This window comes from Micromys minutus, assembly GCF_963924665.1.
Source record: "Micromys minutus genome assembly, chromosome: 4".
Taxonomy (NCBI): domain Eukaryota; kingdom Metazoa; phylum Chordata; class Mammalia; order Rodentia; family Muridae; genus Micromys; species Micromys minutus.
The window spans coordinates 13,324,973-13,347,005 of NC_137973.1; the positions used below are offsets into that span (position 1 = coordinate 13,324,973).

Consider the following 22,033-nt stretch of genomic DNA (forward strand, 5'->3'; position numbering starts at 1 on the left):
GTGATTCATTTCTTTAGGTTCAGTATTTGATGGTGTTGGAAAGACAGCAGAGTAGCAGACGCTGTACAAACTGTCTTCTTTCCTATATCATCTTCCACCCTGACAAATTCTAATAAAAAAGACTCATTAAAACATTTGGGTGTTTTCTCATATTTCACCCCAGTGTAATTCAAAAGCATTGCACATCATATGCATCATTATCAAACATTCTCAAGTAATAAAATGTGGGCTGCTCAAGTTGGTCTCCCTGGCAATAAAGCAACTAGGTACAGTACTTCTCTGCATACAAATATGCATTCTAGACAATTTATGAGGCTTTCATAGTTATCATGATTTATTTTACATACCAATTAAATTGAGCCGAGAATGGTAATCAAAAGCGTGAATGCCCTGGGCAATGTTGAAAGATGTCATTTTAAGGAGTTTTCTTGACTTCTCTCTCCATGCTAGCACCACAGTATTTGTACTGCTCATTGTACTGGAAATGAAAGCATCTAATGAACCATTGTAAGTAACTGAAAAAATAAAAATAAAAATATAATTTTCAATTGGTTGTTCATCAGATATTAGCAATAGAAATATTTAAATAAATATATATATTTATATGTGATAGCAAACTTTACTCTCAGAGTGTGATGACATGTCTTAGCACTCAGAATAGTTCATTCAACCATCCCATCACCAAAGAATTTATAGCATAATAATGATAGTAATAATAATAATAATAATAATAATAATAATAATAATAAATCTCCACTATGATTTTTCTCCCACTCTAGACATATTTAAAGCATTTAAAGGAGGAGGAGCAGAAGAAGAATCAGGATGGATACAGAGAAGAAGGATCTAAATACAGGTATTCTTAATTGGTGATAGGTAGATTTGAAGTTTTTCAAGAGTTTCTATAAGTCAATTTGTCTTATCTAGGTGGGCAATTTATATCTTTCTTAACTAGTAGCTGCCAATTTTTTAATATTTACCAGAATAGGTGGCAAACTAGCATGTTAGACAAAAATCCACTAAACTTAAGATTATTAGCCTGAGAGAGTGTTATTTTCTAAGTAAGTGGGGGCCAACACCATGTTAAGTCATGTGATGTCTCAAGCATTATGGGAAACATAAACAAACAAACAATAGAGAGACAGTCTCTGCTGACAGTCTCTAGGTCTCCTACTATAAAAAATACAAACTACCCTAAACACAGAGGGTTAAAGATTAAACACTGCCTACTTCTTTAATAAACGTTGTTTGGAAATGATTTAATTTAGGTTTGGTTTATTGGTTTTAAAGATAGTAAAAAGATTTGATGCTCTATTACGTCTTTTAACATATCCATATTCTTTGTATGTGGGCTTCATGGGAATTTTAAATGGACTTCCTAAAATGACAGAATATTAGCGGCCTAAGAATAGGCTCATAGAGTGTTTTAGTTTTTTCATTTGTTTTATATTGTTTTAGCTTTCAAACTGAGTTTGATGTTGCATTTTGTAATATTATTTCTCTGGTGGAGATTACAAGATACAAGTTTTTCTGGCTGCCAACTAAGGGTTATGCTAATTAATAAGCAAAATATATATTGATGATGCTAAAATTTTGTTTTGAGATTTATATATTGTAGAATATACAGATTTAGTGAAGCTCATCATCAGAATGCTGAACTGGCTTGCTTAGATTCCTGACCTGAGGGACTTTTAGCCAGATCCAGTCAAGACAAACATCAGAGGTCACAGCAACTGTGGAGCAGACTTAAGGCCATTCAACACCCCCATTTTTCCTACCCTCTCATAAAATCTCAACCACCTTGTACAGCTTGAAGAAGACATTAAAGAATCATTGTCGTGATTCACTTGACTTTGGAGAAATGAAGGTGATTATTCTAGGGTTATTTTCTGAGGAATTGAGAAATGGTGATAATTTAACAAGAAGGAAGTAGCTAGTATTGATTTGTAAAGTACAAGGTTTGTACCCAGTCCTTCTATTGATGGCATTGTAAACTTCTGAGTTGATTAAACACAGGAATTGGGGACAAATAACAAATTCATAACTACTAGTTCACAATTAGGTTGTTTTAAAAATATTCTCATCAGAAATAGCTGAGAATAGTTAATGGACAACAGTCTTGGTTACCTTATATAGATAGATGGTTTTCAAAAAATATCAGAAATCCACAAAATATAACGTAATTTTATTTATTCTTTGTTAAGATATATCTGCTCCTAAGAGTTTCCCTTGTTGGATTCAACAGATAAGTTGAATATCTCTACCTCCAGGTGAGGTAATACTTTGTGGCCAGGTAGCCACTGGTCAGAAAATGCTTATTTTGATTACAGACAAATACTGTCAAGAAAGAGACACATTGTGCAAAATAGTCAACTGATAATTTTTGCCAAGGCAGAATTATCAGTCCTTCAAGATTTCTGCATTTCAGAGGTCTGTCAGTTGATCCTGGGCCAGGAAGCTAAAAAGTTGCTTTTGCGTGTTGCTAACAGGGGACTGTGCTAGTGGAAAATTGTCTCTACAACCTGTCTCAGTTCTGGAAGCCATGTTAGGCTTTCTATTTGTACAGATACTTGGTCATTCCCAGATTTCTGACAGAGTTGAAGACTAATTAGTCTGTTAGCCTATCCAAGCTAAATAACTTTGAGAAAACATATTCATCTAGATAATTCTCTAATGGCAATATTTGTACACAGTTTATATTTTATTTTAAAATTTATTTTTTAATTAAACAAAAAGAATAATGTGTAGGATAATGTCATTATGCATCAAAGTTGGTCCAGCCTATCATTACACAAGAAGGAAAGGTAGGTTGGAAAAAGTCTAGGAAAGTGAGAGGAGGAAGAGAAGCAGGAGAAGAATCAAGATGGTGATAGAGAAGGAGAATCTAAATCCAGATGGTCTTAATCGGCAATAGGTAGATATGAATATTTTCAAGTGTTTCTATAGGTTAATTTGTCTTATCTAGGTGGGCAGCTTATATCTTTGTTAACTGGCTGTAAGCTTATTGTGTGAATGTATTGTGGATTGAGATTTAACATACAAATCTAACTGCTAAATCAAAAGTTTCTAGAACTTCGACTTTACTGGGCTATGGAAGACAGTGTGTAAAAGTAAATGACTGAGAGGCAGGTGGAATGTGTGGATCCAGCTCTGTTGTCCACACAGAGTGAGACCACATGAGAACCAGTAGCCACTGATCTATTAGTACATATTATTATGCAATAACTGAAGATTATATTTTCAAAGGCATATGCGTAACAAAGAGCCTTGGAATGCAGAGATGGTGTCTTCCTTCAAAGTAAATGGCAGGCATGAAGAAAAAAAGTAGCTTTCTCTGGAGCCAAAGGAATTGTATCTTCTGAGCTTCTGTAAAAAATTCAGATTTCTTAAGTATGGGTTTCTTCTCTACAACTTTCACATGCACGTACAAATGTGACTCTATAAACTTGTAACAAATGTGTCATTTGCGTATGTGTTAGTTTGTGTATGTGTGTGCACGCGTGAACACACACACATGCATTTCACTTTTGTAATCTCTGAAACAGGCATCATATATTCTTGATTACTGTAGGATTCTTTGTTCTATTGTTTATTTTAAGTATGCTTATAGCATTGTACAACTTACTGTCCTTGAGACAATTATTTACTGTATAGCTAAGTGGGAAAGAGCATGAGGTCAGTCTGGCAAGACAGCAAAATTCAGGTCAAGATGTTTGTCTCCACCTGATAACATAAATTTAATACCGAGAACCCACATGGTGGAATAGAGCAGACTATCATATGCTATGTGCTGCCCTCCACACTCATGCAGCAATGCACTCAGAGACTATACTCACTTATTCACAAAGTCTCACACACCAAAAATAAATGTAAAAATAAATATTCTCAAAGTAAAAATATTCAGTCTTCATAATCCCTAGTAGGTACTACTATGGTTACATATTTGTAGCCTCTTAAATTGATATATTAAACCTGCTCTTTAAGGTAAAGACAATAGGAAGGGCTCCCCTTGAAAGGTGATTAGGGAATTTGAGTTGGTGCCTTCATATACAATAACAGTGATGTTTGTTCCTTTAATTATGAAAGGACACTGCTGAAAGACAGTAGCTATAATTCAAGAAATGTTCTTCTCCAGACACCATGTGTATTGACAGTGTAATTTCGGAACATTATGTTCTTCAAAAATATAAAAATAAATGTTGGTTACTTATAAGTTATTCAGATCATGTGCTTAAATAAATATGCATAAACAAATTTCCGAATGATTGCTACAGGCAAGGAAACTGAAGCAAAACTAGCCACAGTTCTTTCTCTCTTACCTAACCTGTTTAGTTATTTTTTTTTTCTAAAAGCAACTGGAATTTATTTGTTAAAGAGCTGATGTTATCAAACTAAATGGAAAGAAACTTGAAGCAATTCCACTAATATCAGGGTCTAGACAAAGATGTTGACTCTCTCCCTAAATATTCAATATAGTACCCAAAATCCTAGCCAGAGTAATTAAACAACAAAAGAAAGATAACGGGATACAAATTGGAAGGGGAGAAGTCACAATATCACTATTTGCAGATTATATGATAGTATACTTAAGTGACACTAAAAATTCCACCATAGAACTCTTAAACATGATAAACAACCTGCACAAAGTGACTAGACATAAAATTAACTTAAAAAATCAGTAGCCTTCTTCTACTCAAAGAATAAACTGACTGAGAAAGAAATTAGGGAACTGACACCCTCCACAACAGTCCCAAATAATATAAAATAACTTGGTGTGACTTCAACCAAGCAAGTAAAAGATATGTATGACAAGAACTTCAAGTCTCTGAAGAAAAAAACTGGAGAAGGTCTCATAAGATGAAAGGATCTCCCATGCTCATGGATTGTCAGGGTTAATATAGAAAAATGGGCATCTTGCCAAAAGCAACCCAGAGGTTCAATGCAGTCCCCATCAAAATTTCAACTAAATTCTTCATGGAGTTAGAAATAGCAATTTGCAAATTCGTTTGGAATAACAAAAAACCCAGAACAGCAAAAACTATTCTCAGTAAAAGGATCTCAGGGGAAATCAAGATCCCCTAACCACAAGCTATACTATAGAGTAATAATCATGAAAACTGTGTGGTATTGATACAGAGACAAGGTAGGTAAATGGAAAAGAGTAGAAGGTCTAGAAATGAACCCACACACCTATGGTCACTTGATCTTTAACAAAGGAGCTAGCCATCCAGTAGAAAAACAAATAGCATTTGCCATAAATGGTGCTAATCCAACTGGTGGTCGGCATGTAGGAGAATGAAAAACAATCCATAATTATTGCCCTGTTCAAAGCTTAAGTCCAAGTAGATCAAGGACCACCACATAAAATTAGATACATTCAAACTAATAGAAGAGAAAGTGGGGAAGAATCTTGAACACATCAGCATCGGGAAAATTTTCCTGAACGGAACACCAGTGATTTATGCTCTAAGATCAAGAATCTCGACAAACGGAACCTCAAAAAATTGCAAAGACTTTATAAGGCAAAGGACATGTTCATTAGGACAAGACGGCAACCAACAGAATGGGAAAAGATCTTTGCCAATCCTACATCTGATAAAGTGCTAATATCCAATGTATACAAAGAACTCAAGAAGTTAGACTCCAGAGAATCAAATAACACTTTGAAAAAATTGGGTACAGAGTTAAAGAGCGAATTCTAAGCTGAGAAATATTGAATGATTGAGAAGCACCTAAAGAATTGTTCATCATATCGAGTTATCAGGGAAATGCAAATCAAAACAACTCTGAGATTTTATGTCACACTAGTCAGAATGGCTAAGATAAAATGACTCAGGTGAGAGCAGATGCTAGAGAGGATGTGAAGAAAGAGGAACACTCCTCCATTGTTGGTAGGATTGCAAACTGGTACAACTACTCTGAAAATCAGTCTTGCAATTTCTCAGAAAATTAGACATAGTAAAACATAAGGACCAAGCTATACCATTACTGGGTATACTAAAAAGATGCTCCATTATACAACAGGGACACATGCTTCACTATATTCATAGTAGCCTTATTTATAATAGCTAGAAGCTGGAAAGAACCCAGGTGTCCTTCAACAGAATGGATCCAGAAATTGTGGTACATTTACACAATGGAGTACTACTCAGCTATTAGAAACAAAGACTTTATGAATTTCTTAGGCAAATGGATGGAACTAGAAAATATCATGCTGAGTGAAGTAACTCAGTCCCAAAAGAACACACATGGCATGCACTCACTGATAAGTGGATACTAGTTCCCAAAAGCTTTTAATACCCAAGGAACAATCACAGACCCGACGAAGCTCAAAATAAAAAAAAATAAAAAATAAAAAAATAAAGAGGAAGGACAGAATGTGGATGCCTCAGACCTTCTTATAAGGGAGAACAAAACAATCATGGAAGCAAATACAAAGACAAATGGAGGAGCAGGATTGAAGAAAAGATCATCCAGAGACTGCTTCATCTGGGGATCCACTCCCATATGCAGCCTCCAAATCCACACACTATTGCTGATGCCAAGAAGTGCTTACTGTCAGGAGCCAGATATGGATGCCTCTGCAAAGGCTCTGCCAGAGTCATACTGATACAGTTGATGATGCTTGTAACAAACCATCAGACTGAACATGGGATTTCCAATGAAGGAGCTTGAGAAAGGACTGAAAAAGTTGAAAGTATTTGCAACACCATAGAAAAAATAACATTATGAACCAACTAAACCCTCCAGAGCACCCAGGGACCAAAACACCAACCAACGATTACAAATAGAGCAATTTATGGCTCCAGCTGCATATGTAGCAGAGGATAGCCTTGTTTGGCATCAATGGGAGGAGAGGTCTTTTTTCCAGTGAAGGCTTGTTTTTCCAGTATAGAGGAACTGCAAGGAGGTAAGAGAGGGTGGTTGGGAGTAAGAGAACCTTCATGAGAGCAAGTGAAGGGGTAGGGGGAAAGAATAGGAGTAGGGGAAAAGGGGATAACATTTGAAATGTAAATACAGAGACTATCCACTAAAAATAGACAAATATAGAACTAAAAAGATGTGTGTTTACCAGCTGATATGAGGCCCCAGACACATATACAGCAGAGGACTGCCTGGTATGTCCTCAGTGAGAGAAGTTTCACTTAACCCTAGAGAGACTTGAGTCCCTAGAAAGTGGGAGGTATCATTGAATGGGGTAGACAGGTGGGGACATCCTCTTGGAGACAGGATTGGGGAGATATGGGAGGAAGAATGGGATGAGGAACAGTCAGAGGGTAGATCTGGATGGGGATAACTACTGAACAGAAAAAAAAAGATTAATGAATAATAATAATAAATTTAAAAACAATTTCATTATCAAAAAAGTAAAGATCATCTTAGGTGAGTTAACACAATCACAAAAATGTACTCACTGTTAAGTGGATATTAGCCTAAAAGATCGGAATACCCAAGATGTAATTATTCACAGACCACATGAAGCTCAAAAAGGATGACCAAAGTACAGATGCTTCAGCCCTTCTTACAAGACAAAACAAAAATATTCTCAGGAGAAAACATAAAGACAAACTTAGAGCAGAGAGTGAAAAAAAAAGCCATCCAGAGACTGCCCCACCTGGGGATCCAGCCCATAATCAGCCATCAAACCCAAACAATATTGCTGATGCCAAGAAGTGCATGCTCATAGGAGCCTGATATAGCTGTCTCCTGAGAGGCTGTACCAGAGCATGACATATAGAGACCAGTGCTCACAGCCAACCACAGAACTGAAAACGGGGTCCTTAATGGAGGAGTTGGAAAAAGAATTGAAGAAGTTGAAGGGGTTCACAACCCCATAACAATACCTACCAACCAGAGCTCCCAGGTATTAAACCACTATCCAAACAGTACCCATGGACAGACACATGGCTCCAGCTGCATATGTAGCAGAGGATAACCTTGTTGGGCATCAATGGGAGGAGAAGCCCTTGGTCCTGCCAAGACTTGATGCTGCAGTGTAGTGAATGTCAGGGTGGGGCGGCAGGAGTGGGTGAATACCCACATAGAAACAGGGGGAGGCGCAATGGAATAGGGCATGTGGAAGGGAATCTGGGAAAGGGGATAACGTTCAAAATGTAAATAAATATAACCAGTAAAAGGGGTGATGTTGACATGAGAATGACTTAATATGATATGTTTCCTATCTCCCTAGCAATTAAATATAGCACCTGCATAATTTGTATTCAAGGAGATTAAGAATATTTAGAACATCTCCTACATTTGTTCTTATTGGTACCACAGACACTGGTTGTCAAAAGATGCCATCTAATCTTTAGAATTACTGGATATTTGGATGGATGAAGATACTGAAGAACTAGTTTCACTCTGTACCTCAGACACCGAGCTCAAGATCATGTGAACCAATTAATCAGACAACATCTTATGCCACAGCACTGCAACACAGAATTTCACAGAGATACAATAAGAGAAAGCATTTTGAAGACATTTAACAATCATTCATTCTATTGATGAGAGAAATATGACAAGACACATGACTTTTATTAAAGAAGCAGAAAGTAAAAATGAGGAACTTCTTGTGTGCTTTGACAGGTATGTGTTATTAGCAAAAGAAAAGTTAACTATCACCTCAGGTCAGGCTTACCAGGTAATGGTGCCTAGTGGTCTTTCAGAGAACCTGAGTTTGGGTCCCAATATTCATGTCCAGTGACTCACAAAACCTTCATAGCCACGGGTTCTGTTTCTTTTCATCCACCTGGGCAACTGCAACTACATACACATACCTTACTCTGAGACACACATACCTACATTTAATTATTTTTTAAAACTAAAAATCAAGAATCCCCCTAGGGAAAACAGCTTAACAGCACATACAAAATAAAAGAATTTTCAGCTCATGGACATTCAACCTACTTTTTTACTTACAATGAGAAAACAAAACTCACCAACACAAGTTTGATAATGAGGCTAAAGACAGAAGGTGATTATTTCAAACTTGGATCTGGAGTTCTGATATTAACCTTGTGATCAGAATAATGGTATATAACATGAATATCCCACATTGAAACTCAATGTTAGATGCTAGCAGAGCCAGAGTACAAACTGTCTTCAGAACCACACTCCTTGACAATTAGGACTTCTGCTATCAGAACTCTACCAGCCTAAGATGGGCATTAGTCACATAGGTCCTGATGGTGCTGCTTCTGCTCCCAAAGGACCATACTTAAAGTAACAAGATGCTGGAAAGAATTCTGTAGAATATAGACATCACTACACAGTCTAAAGAACTGATCAACATTTCAGAAATCTCAGAGACCAACTATTCATTTAAAGACTGATGAAAACCATAAACTCTATCAAAAAAGTCTGCACAGAAACTATTTTTTTCCTCAACTTCCGTTCTTCCATCTGTTTCTCTTTTTTTCTTTTTTATTGTATTAAAAATCTATTTTCAATAAAATAATCACACATAAAAACAAAGAAAAGAACAATTTCTAAACTTCTTATACACAATACTTCTAATGAGTAGATGTGAGTGAAAATTAAAAATTAAAGGAAGCAATAAACCCCCCAGATGTGGATTAAATAAATAAAGGAAACAAAATGAAAAAACAATAAATAAATAAAAAGTATATTAAACTTTATGAAGAAAGCTTTGAGATTTTGGAGAGACTTTGGTGTTTGCAAAGAGAGAAAACCATTGGTAGATTCAAAGCGTCAGCACTGTAGTATGCAAAGGCATTTTTAGTAGTATTTTCTTGTAGCCTTGACTCTTTAAATCACTTCTTTATGTAGAAACAAATTTTTGTATAGCAGAATTTTAAGAACTTGCTCACCACAATTCATACATGATAGAGCAGAAGAACTCTGGAGTTGAAGCCCTGAGTGCAGGGTAAGGTAGGATTTGAAAAGAACTCTTCACTTGCTTTCTTTCCTAGCTCTCCACACTGTTTTCTGGAAAAAGGTTTGGATAAAAACCTCAGGTTGTCCTGGTGCTCCCTATACAAACCAACCATCAACTCCACAGAAATTCCATAATATGATTATAATTGAATCAAAACAAAATATTCCTATCAAAAAAAATCTCCCTATTAGACCCAATTGCTATCTTTGTTTTGGGGGATTTGAAAGACACAATATACTTTATCCTGCTCTAGTGTTCAAATTATTTCTGAACACTAAATTTAAGTCAAATTAAAATTTGAGTCTTCAGCTTACCAGGTGACATTTATGGGTCTACAAACTTACACACTGGAGCATCAACAATTTATATTTTATACATAAGTCAAGAAACAACTTGTTTTTCATCTGTGGAATGGCTGGTCTCCTTTACCTTTACATGAGGTAAAGATAAGAGGGGAGGCACTTCTTCAAAACTAAATTTTCTGAAAAATAAAAATGACTCCCTCACTTCTTTAGTTCTAGTAAGGAAATTGCATACCATAATAAATCACAAACAGACACACACACACACACACACACACACACACAGAGAGAGAGAGAGAGAGAGAGAGAGAGACAGAGACAGAGACAGAGACAGAGAAAGAGACAGAGAGATAGAAAGACTGAGACAGAGAGACAGACAGACAGACACACACACACACACACAGAGGCCTGACTCACCAACTGACTCAGAGGCACCCACAGTCAAACAGTGGAAGGAGCTTGGGGACTCTCACGGAAGAAAAGGAGAAAGGATTGCAGGCCCAGAAGGGAATAGGAACTCCACAGGAAGATGAACAGAGTTCACTAACCTGGACCTTTGGGACTCTCTGAGACTAAAGAACATACACAGGCTGGACCTAGGCCTCCCCACACATTTGTAGCAGCTTGGTCTTTATGTAGGTCCTGAACAACTGTAATGGGGGCTATCCCAAAACCTCCTGCCTGTATGCGATATGTTTTTCTAGGTGAGTTGCTTTGTCTGGTCCCAGTGGGAGAGGAAGTGCCAAGCATCCCAGGGACTTCAAGTGCCAAGATGGGAGGATACTATCCAGGGGGACCTCCACCACCCACTCAGAGGAGAAGGAGAGAGGAGGATGGGAGAAGGATTGTGTGAGAAGGTTACCAGGAGGAAGACAGTGAGTGGGATGCTATGTGAATAAGTAACAATTAATTTTTAAAATCTCTCTAGAGCTTCAGCTGTAGATATGAACGGAACAAACTTTTTCACACGCCGGATGAGTTTTAGGATTAGAAGAAGAAATAACTTAATTTTGTTACCTTTAAAGAATTAAGGCATGCATGAATATATTGGTTCAATAAGATGTTGACTTTTCCCATGTGCAGCTACCTAACCCAGGCCAAAGCCAGGAAGTGCTCGCTGACAGAAACCTGATGGAGATGTCTCCTGAAAGGCTCGGTCAGAAATGGGAAAAGAAATGAGAGAGCTGAAGGGGTTTACAACCTCATGGTAGGAAAAATAATATCAACAAACCAGACCCCCCCAGAGCACTGCAGGGACTAAACCATCATCCAAATAAGCTGCATATGTGGCAGAGGAAGGTCTTGTCTGGCATCAATAGGAGGGGAGGCCCTAGGTCCACTGAAGGCTTGATGACCCAGAAATGGAGAATGATTAGGTGGTAGGGCAGGAGTGAGTAGGTAGGTAGGTAAGCACCCTCATGGAGGCAGGGGAAAGGTAGTGCAGTGGGGAATTTTTAAGGGGGTATAGGGGGAATAATATTTGAAATATTAATAAACAAAATAACTAATTTTCTTAAAAAATATGTTGACTTTTTTCCTATTTTTACAACTTTATTTATAATAAAAAACAGAGATAAATATACAGATTATTAAAAGCATTTTAGCATTTTTTGCAGTACTTGTTTTTTTTAAAGGTTTGATAATATGCATTGAAATCTTACTATATACAAAGATCATAAAGTGTATGTAAAAGAAAACATAACATAAAAATAGTCAAAGTTTTAGGTAAGTAAAGATTAAACATAATGATTTTTAACTACCAAAAATTGCCACAAAGCTATCTTCTTAGCTCTTGAGTTATTAATGATTTAAGGTCTAGTTTTATCCCACTCTGAGAGGGTGCTATACACTTTAATTTTATTATTATTATTATTATTATTATTATTATTATTATTATTATTATTATTATTTTAATTGAACAACTTTATTTGAAAAAGCAGAAATAAATGTACAGATTTTAAAAGCATTTTTACATAAAAGTATATGAATACATTTTTGTCAGTACTTGAGTTTTTTAAAGGTGTGATAGTATGCATTAAATTCTTATAAGTTACAATGAACATAAAGTACATGTAAAACAAGATGTAACTTGGAAATAGTGAAAGATTTCTTGGTGTGTAAAGATTAAGCATAATGATTTTTTTTTCTTTTTCTTTTTCTTTTCTTTTCTTTTTTTTTTTTTTTTTTTTTTTTTTTGGCCTTTGTTTTCTTGAACTTCATATAGTCTGAACGTTGTTTCTGGGATGTTCAGAGCTTTCTGAGGTTAGTATCCACTTATCAGTGACTGCATATTATGTCTGTTCTTTTGTGACTGGGTTATCTCACTCAGGATGATATTCTCCAGATGCAACCATTTTCTTAAGAATTTCATAAAGTCATTGTTTCTGATAGCTGAGTAGAACACCATGGTGTAAATATACCACATTTTTTTTTTATCCATTCGTCTATTGAAGGACATCTGGGTTCTTTCCAGCTTCTGACTATTATAAATAGAGCTGCTATGAACATTGTGGTGCATATATCTTTGTTGTGTATTAAAGTGTCTCTGGGGTATATGCCCAGAAGTGGAATAGCTGGGACTTCAAGAGGAACTATGTTCAGTTTTCTGAGAAACCGCCAGATTGATTTCCAGAGTGGTTGTAAAAGTTTAAAACCCCACCAACAGTAGAGCAGTGTTCCTTTTTCTCCAAATCCTCTCCAGCATATGTTGTCACCTGAATTTTTGGTCTAATTATTCTGACTGGTGTGAGGTGGAATCTCTGGGTTATTTTAATTGGCACTTCCATGATGGCTAAGGATGTGGAGCACTTACTTAGATGCTTCTCAGCCATTCAATATTCCTCAATTGAGAATGTTTTGTTTAGCTCTGTACCCCATTTTTTAATAGAATTGTTTGATTCTCTTGTGTCCAACCTCTTGAGGTCTTTGTATACCTTGGATATTGGGCCTCTATCAGATGTGGGGTTGGTAAATATCTTTTCCCACTCTGTTGGCTGCTATTTTGTTTTCTTGACAGTGTCCTTAGCCTTACAGAAACTTTGCAATCTCATTAAGTCCCATTTGTCAATATTTGATCTTAGAGCACGAGTCATTGGTGTTCTGTTCAGGAAATTTTCCCCTGTGCCTATATGTTCTATGGTTTTCCATACTTTCTCATCTACTAGTTTCAGTATACCTAGTTTAATGTGGAGATCTTTGATCCACTGGCACTTGAGCTTTGTACAAGGAGATAAGCAAAGGTCTATTTTCATTCTTCTGCATGCTGAGTGCCAGTTGGACCAACACCATTGGTTGAGGAGGCTGTCCTTTTTCAATTTAGTGTTTACAGCTCTTTTGTGAAAAATCAAGTGACCATATATGCAAAAGCTCATTTCTGGATCTTTGATTCTATTCCATTGGTCCACATGCCTATCTTTGTACCAGTACTATGTAGTCTTTAAGACAATTGCCTTGTAATATAGCTTGAGGTCAGAGATGGTGATGAAATTGCACATTGCTCTTTCCAAATCTATGAAGAAGTAGGTTGGAATTTTGATGGGGATTGCATTGAATCTGTAAATTGCTTTAGGTAAGATGGCAATTTTTACAATGTTTATCCTTACAATCCATGAGCATGGGAGATCTTTCCATTTTCTGAGATCTTCCTCGATTTCTTTCTTTGGAGATTAAAAGTTCTTGTCATGTAGATTCTTCACTTGCTTAGTTAGAGTCACACAAAGGTATTTCATATTGTTTGTGACTGTTGTAAAGAGTATCCTTTCCCAACTGAATGTTTGTCCTTTGAGTTAAGAAGGCTACTGATTTGTTTGAGTTAATTTTATATCCAGGCACTTTGCCGAACTTAACAGCTGGAGATGTTCCCTGGTGGAATTTTTGGGGTCACTTAAGTACACTATCATATCATCTGCAAACAGTGATATTTTTACTTCCTCCTTTCCAATTTGTATCCCATTGATTTCCTTTTGCTGTCTAATTGCTCCGGCCAGAACTTCCAGTACTATGCTGAATAGGTAGGAGGAGAGGGGGCAGCCTGGTCGAGTCCCTGATTTTAGTGAGATTGCTTCAAGTTTTTCACCATTAAGTTTGATGTTGACTATTTGTTTGCTGTATATTGCTTTTATTATGCTTAGGTATGGGCCTTGGATTCCTGTTCTTTCCAACTCTTTTAACATAAAGGGGTATTGAATTTTGTGAAATGCTTTCTCAGCATCTAGTGAGATAACCATGTGTTTTTTTTTTCTTTGAGTTTGTTTATATGGTGGATTACAATGATGGAATTCTGTATTTAAATCATCCCTGCATCCCTGAGGCCTACTTGATCATAGAGAATTATCGTTTTGATGTGTTCTTGGATTTAGTTTGCAAGGATTTTTTTTGAGTATTTTTGCATCAATGTTCATAAGTGAGATTAGTCTGAAGTTCTCTTTCCTTGTAGGGTCTTTGTGTGGTTTGCGAACAATGGTTATTATGGCCTCGAAAAATGAGTTAGGTAGTGTTCCATCTGACTGTATTTGTGGAATAGTTTGGAGAGTATTGGTATTAGGTCATCAATAAATGTCTGATAGAATTATGCAATGAACCCATCTGGACCTGTGCTTTTTTTTTTTTTTTTTTTTTTTTTTTTTTGGATGAGAGGCTTTTGATGATTGCTTCTATTTCTTTAGGTTTTATGGGATTATTTAGATGGTTTACCTGGTCCTGGTATAACTTTAGTATCTGGTATCTGTCTAGGAATTCATCCATTTCTGCCAGATTTCCCAGTTTTGTTGAGAATAGGCTTTTGTAGTAGGATCTGATGATTTCTTGAATTTCCTCAGTTTCAGTTGTTATGGCTCCTCTCTTTTTTCTGATTTTGTTAATTTGGATACTCTCTCTTTGCCCTCTAGTTAGTCTGGTTAAGGGTTTATCAATCTTGTTAGTTTTCTCAAAGAACCAGCTCTTGGTTTTGTTGATTCTTTGAATAGTTATTTTTGTTTCTATTTGGTCAATTTCTGCTCTGAGTTTGATTATTTCTTGCCATCTACTCCTCTTGGGTGTATCTGCTTCCTTTTGTTCTATAGCTTTCAACTGTGCTGTCAAATTGCTAGTGTATGCACTCTCCAGTTTCTTTTTGTAAGCACTCACAGCTATGAGTTTTCTTTTCAGTGCTGATTTCATTGCATCCCATAGGTTTAGGTATGTTGTGTTCTTTCTATTACATTCTAAAAAATCCTTTATTTCTTTCTTTATTTTTTCTTTGACCATTCTATCGTTCAACAGAGCATTGTTTATTTTCCATGTATATGGGCTTTTTGTTGTCTTTGTTGTTATTAAAGACCTGCCTTAGACCATGGTGATCTTAAAGGATGCATGGGAGTATTTCAATCTTTTAATATCTATTGAGGCTTGTTTTGTGGCTGATTATATGGTTGATTTTGGAGAAGGTGCTGTAAGGTACTGAGAAGATGGTGTATTATTTTGTTTTAGGATGAAATGTTCTGTAGATGTCTCTTAATTCTAATTGGTTCATAACCTCTGCTAGTTTCACTGTATCCTTGTTCAGTTTCTGTTTCCATGATCTGTCCATTGATGAGAGTGGGGTGTTGAGGTCTCCCACTATCATTGTGTGGGGTGCAATGTATTTTTTTAGCTTTAGCAGGGTTTCTTTTATGAATATGGGTGCTCTTTTATTTGTAGCATACATATTAAGGATTGAGAGTTCCTCCTGACAAATTTTCCCTGTAATGAGTAAAATGTGTCCTTTCTTATCTTTTTTGATAACTTTTGGTTGAAAATCTACTTTATTCATTATTAGAATGGCTACTCCAGCTTGTTTCTTGGGGCCATTTGCTTGGAAGGTTTTTTTTCTCAACCTTTTACTCTGAGATAGTTTCTGTCTTTGTCTCTGAGATAAGTTTCCTGTATGCAGCAGAATGCTGAATTCTGTTTATGTATCCACTCTGATAGCCTATGTCTTTTTTGAGGGGTGGGATGAATTGAGTCCATTTATGCTGGCAGATATTAAGGAATAATGGTTGCTGTTTCCAGCTATTTTTGCTTATAGAGGTAGAATTGTGCCTGTGTGTCTTTCTTCTTTTGGTTTTCGTGCTTAGGTATTTTCTTGTTTTTACTAGGAAGTAGTTTCCCTCCTTGTATTAGGTTTTCCACCTATAATTTGTTGTAGTGCTAGATTTGTGATCAGATATTGTGTAAATTAATTTTGTCTTGGAATATCTTTGTCTCTCTATCTATGGAAATTGATAGTTTTTGGGGGTATAGCAGCTTGGGCTGACACTTGTGCTCTCTTAGGGTCTGCATGATGGCTTTCCAGGATCTTCTAGTTTTCATAGTCTCTGTTGAGAAATCCAGTGTGATTCTGATTGGTCTGCCTTTATATGTTACATGACCTTTTGCCCTTAGTGTTTTTAGTATTCTATCTTTGCTTTGGGCACTTGGTGTTTTGACTATTATGTGTCAGGAGGAATTTCTTTTCTGGTCCAACCTATTTGGAGTTCTGTAGGCTTTTTTTATGCTCATGGTCATCTCATTTTTAAGGGTAGGGAAGTTTTCTTCCATGATTTTGTTGAAGATATTTACCGTACCTCTTATTTGATATTCTTCTCCCTCTTCTATTCCTATTATCCTTAGGTTTGGTCTTCTCATTGTGTCCTGGATCTCCTGCACAGTTTGGTTTAGGAGCTTTTTGGTTTTTGCATATTCTTTGACTGTTTTTTTCTATGTTTTCAATGTTTTCTTTGGCCCCCGAGATTCTCTCTTCCATCTCTTGTAGTCTGTTGGAAATGCTTGCATCTGTAACTCCTGATTTCTTTTTTAGGATTTCTACCTCTAGGATTGTCTCTTTTAGTGATTTCTTTATTGTGTGCATTTTTGTTTTAAATTCCTTCTTCCATTCCTTCATCTCTTTGGTTCTGTTTTCCTCTTGTTCTTTGATTTCTTTGAGTGTTTTTTGTGTTTGCACTTTAAAAGCTTCTCTTTTTTTATGCTTTTCCTCCAGTTTTTGTTTAAAGATCTCCATCATCATCTTGAGGTATGATTTCAGCTCTGAGTCTTCTTTTTCTGGAATGTTTGACATTTCACTGTTTTCTGTGATGGGAGAGCTGGGTTCTGGTGTTGCCATGTTGTCTTGTTTTTCACTGGGTAAGTTCTTTTGCTCTCCTCTTGCCATCTTGTTTTCTGTGATTACACATGGTCTTGTCAGTGATTGTTTCCTGTCTCTCCTGTGTAGCTGTCCTGCGTCCCTTGATCTCAGCTGTTCCGAGTGGAAAATAGCCTGAGTGTTTGGTCTGCATGCAAGGCCTTCCGGGTGGAAACCGAGTCCCCACGGCAGATTTCCTGCTCTCCTGAACCAATCGGGGGGGGGGTGTGCTTTCTACATACCAGGCCTAGCCCTCTATGTGCCCTGGCTCCTTGCAGCAGAGTCTCACCAGGCCTGAGTCCCTGGAACTCAGCTGCTCCTGGTGGCAAATGGCCTGAGTGTTTGTTCTGCACCATATGCTGACTTTTGACACTTCAAATTTCTTGCTACATAATGATTTTAAAAAACCATTAAACAGTTTTCTTTGATATTTAGATTCTCTCTGTGCATCTTTCTGTCTCTGCCTCTGACTGACTATGTCTCTCTGTCTCTGTCTGTGTGTGTTTGTGTGTGTGTTTGTGTGTGTGTGTGTGTGTGTGTGTGACTGTCTGTGAGTGTACACAATTTAGGTGAGGAGGAATGGGGGAGTTCTAGTAGGAACTGGAGAAAGGAAAGGAAGAGAAAAGTGATATAATTTTATTTCATTTGAAAATTTATAAAAATATTAAAGACAAAATACAAAGGCGTTAAAGGGACTTGCTGTTCTTTCATTGATCTGGTCCTCATGTGTACTGTCAAAATGAAACTTTAAAGAAGGAATTAGTTAATGGGCAGAAGTGAATTGAAAACGAAAAGCAATACCCAAAATTGAGGCGATGCTGTGACATGTACTTTAAAAAAAAAAAAAAGCAGGAGCCCAGCACACTACACTTGGAGCAGATTCTAAACTGGTAAAAAAAAGTCTGGGTCATTTATAACTAGGGATAATTCTTACATCATTAATTTAGGCTTTCAGTCTGCATCATGGGAGGAAGTACAGCAGTTTATTCTGACAGTTTTAACGGTTTTCTTTAGGAAGAGGCATTCAACTTTTTGCCATAACTTACAGTCCCATTCTGTCAGCTTTTCCAGTCAAGCAGCAATCAAAGAGTAAATATAAGAAAGAACAGTTTACTTGGCCCTTAAAAGACAAAATTATAGCCTCAAAAAATGAGTTGGGTAATATTCCATCTAATTCTATCTTTTGGAATAGTTTGGCGAATATTGGTGTTATATCCCCAATAAATGTCTGATAAAATTCTGCACTGAACCCGTCTGGACCTGGGCTTTTTTTGGTTGGGAGGCTTTTGATGACTTCTTCTATTTCTTTAGGTGTTATAGGGTTATTTAGATGGTTTACTTGGTCCTGGTTAAACTTTGGGACCTTGTATCTGTCGAGGAATTCGTCCATTTCCTCCAGATTTTCCAATTTTGTGGAGTATAATTTTTTGTAGTAGGATCTGATGATTTCTTGAATTTCCTTAGTTTCAGTTGTTATGTCACCACTTTCCTTTCTGATTTTGTTAATTTGGATACTCTCTATTTGCCCTTTAGTTAGTCTGGCTAGGGGTTTATCAATCTTGTTGATTTTCTCAAAGAACCAACTCTTTGTTTTGTTGATTTTTTCAATGGTTTTTTTTTTTTTGTTTCAATTTGTCTATTTCTGCCCTAATTTTGATTATTTCTTGCCGTCTACTCTTTTTGGGTATATCTGCTTCCTTTTGTTCTAGTGCTTTTAGCTGTGCTGTCAGGTTGCTGATGTGAGCTCTCTCCAGTTTCTTCTTGGAAGCACTTAGGGCAATGAGTTTTCCTCTCAATACTGCTTTCATTGCATCCCATAGGTTTGGGTATGTTGTGTCATCATTTTCGTTGAATTCTAGAAAGTCCTTAATTTCTTTCTTTATTTCTTCTGTGACCCTGCTATCCTTTAACAGAGCGTTGTTTAGTTTCCATGTGTATGTGGGCATTTTGTTGTCTTTGTTGTTGTTAAAGACCAGCCGTAGACCATGGTGATCTGAGAGGATGCATGGGAGTATTTCAATCTTCTTATATCGATGAAGGCTCGTTCTGTGTCCAATTATGTGGTCAATTTTCGAGAAGGTGCCATGGGGTGGTGAGGAAAGAGAACTTCAGACCAATCTCACTTATAAACATTGATGCAAAAATACTCAACAAAATCCTTGCAAACCGAATCCAAGAACACATCAAAACCATCATTCATCATGACAAAGTAGGCTTCATCCCTGGGATGCAGGGATGGTTTAACATAAGGAAATCCATCAATGTAATCCACCATATAAACAAACTTAAAGACCAAAATCACATGGTCATCTCACTAGACGCTGAGAAAGCATTTGACAAAATCCAACACCCCTTCATGTTAAAAGTCCTGGAAAGAACAGGAATCCAAGGCCCATATTTAAACATAATAAAAGCAATATACAGCAAACCAACAGCCAACATCAAACTTAATGGCGAGAAACTTGAAGCAATCCCACTAAAATCAGGGACTCGACAAGGCTGCCCACTCTCTCCCTACCTATTCAACATAGTACTGGAAGTCCTGGCTGGAGCAATTAGACAGCAAAAGGAGATCAAGGGGATACAAATCGGAAAGGAAGAGATAAAAACTTCACTCTTTGCCGATGACATGATAGTGTACTTGAGTGACCCCAAAAATTCCACCAGAGAACTCCTACAGCTGATAAACAAGTTCAGCAAAGTGGTCGGATACAAAATTAACTCAAACAAATCAGTAGCCTTCCTATACTCAAAGGACAAACATGTGGAGAAAGAAATTAGGGAAAAGGTACCCTTCACAATAGTTACAAAAACTATGAAATACCTTGGTGTGACTCTAACTAAGGAAGTGAAGGACCTGTATGACAAGAACTTCAAACCTCTAAAGAAAGAAATTGAGGAGGATCTCAGAAAATGGAAAGATCTCCCATGCTCATGGATTGGAAAAATCAACATCTTAAAAATGGCCATCCTACCAAAAGCAATCTACAGATTCAATGCAATCCCCATCAAAATTCCAACCCAGTTCTTCATGGAATTGGAAAGATCAATGTGCAGTTTCATATGGAATAACAACAGACCTAGAATAGCGAAATCCATCCTCAACAACAAAAAAACATCTGCGGGAATCACTATCCCTGACCTCAAGCTATATTACAAGGCAATTGTGCTGAAAACTGCATGGTACTGGTACAGAAATAGGCAAGTGGATCAATGGAATAGAATAGAAGATCCAGAAATGAGCCTTCATGTATATGGTCACCTGATTTTTGACAAAGGAGCAGTAAACATTCAATGGAAAAAGAACAGCCTATTCAACAAATGGTGCTGGTCCAACTGGCACTCAACATGCAAAAGAATGAAAATAGACCTGTTCTTATCTCCTTGTACAAAGCTCAAGTGTAAGTGGATTAAAGATCTCCACATTAAAACAGATACACTGGAACTATTAGATGAGAAAGTAGGGAAAACCTTAGAACACATAGGCACAGGAGAAAATATCCTGAACAAAACACCAATGGCTCAAGCTCTAAGGTCAAAGATTAACAAATGGGACTTAATGAGATTGCAAAGTTTCTGTAAGGCTAAGGACATCGTCAAGAAAACAAAACGGCAATCAACAGAATGGGAAAAGATCTTTACCAACACCACATCAGATAGAGGCCTAATATCCAAGGTGTACAAGGAACTCAAAAAGCTAGACACCAGAGAATCAAATAACACTATTAAAAAATGGGGTACAGAGCTAAACAAATCATTTTCAGTTGAGGAACACCGAATGGCCGAAAAACATCTGAGGAAGTGCTAGACATCCTTAGCCATCAGGGAAATGCAAATCAAAACAACCCTAAGATTCCACCTCACACCAGTCAGATTGGCCAAGATCCAAAACTCAGATGACAGCAGATGCTGGCAAGGCTGCGGAGAAATAGGAACACTTCTCCACTGTTGGTGGGGTTGCAAGCTAATACAACCACTCTGGAAATCTGTCTGGCAATACCTCAGAAAATTGGATATAGTACTACCTGAAGACCCAGCTATTCCACTTCTGGGCATATACCCCAGAGACACTTTAATACACAACAAAGATATATGTACCACAATGTTCATAACGGCTCTATTTATAATAGCCAGAAGCTGGAAGAAACCCAGATGTCCTTCAGAAGACGAATGGATACAAAAATTGTGGTACATATACCCAATGGAATACTACTCAGCCCCCAGAAACAATGACTTAACCAAATTCTTAAGAAAATGGCTGCATCTAGAGAAGATCATCCTGAGTGAGATAACCCAGTCACAAAAGAACAGACATAATATGCAGTCACTGATAGTGGAATGCTAACCCCAGAGGCTTGCACTCCCCCAGAAACAACTCACAGACTGTATGAAGTCCAAGAAATAAAGAAAACAAAAAATATACATATATTCACAAAACAAGAAGACTTTGACTATTTCCATGTTGCGTTTTGTTTTGCATGTACTTTACGCTTATTGCAACTAGTACGTTTTCAATGCATACTGTCAAGCTCTTGAAAAAAATCAAGTACCGACTAAAAAACATATTCACATGGTTTTATGTAAAATTTATTTTAATGTCTGAAAAAACAGTACTGACAAAAATGTATAATTTTAAGCAAAAAATGTTTAAAATCTTTACATTTATCTTTGTTTTGCAAAATAAAGTCGTTTAAA

At 36.8% G+C, this 22,033-nt stretch overlaps 1 protein-coding gene across 1 annotated transcript in view; it reads right to left on the minus strand.

Annotated features, from left to right (window-relative positions):
• The window catches only part of WDR49 (WD repeat domain 49), a gene marked incomplete at both ends in the record, with an annotated part of 205,975 nt that overhangs the window by 141,827 nt on the left and 42,115 nt on the right, over positions 1 to 22,033 (minus strand). Inside the window, one exon of the mRNA XM_080915350.1 lies at positions 348 to 515. Coding sequence (XP_080771476.1) covers positions 348 to 515 — 168 coding nt within the window. The remainder of the gene's footprint in view (positions 1 to 347; positions 516 to 22,033) is intronic.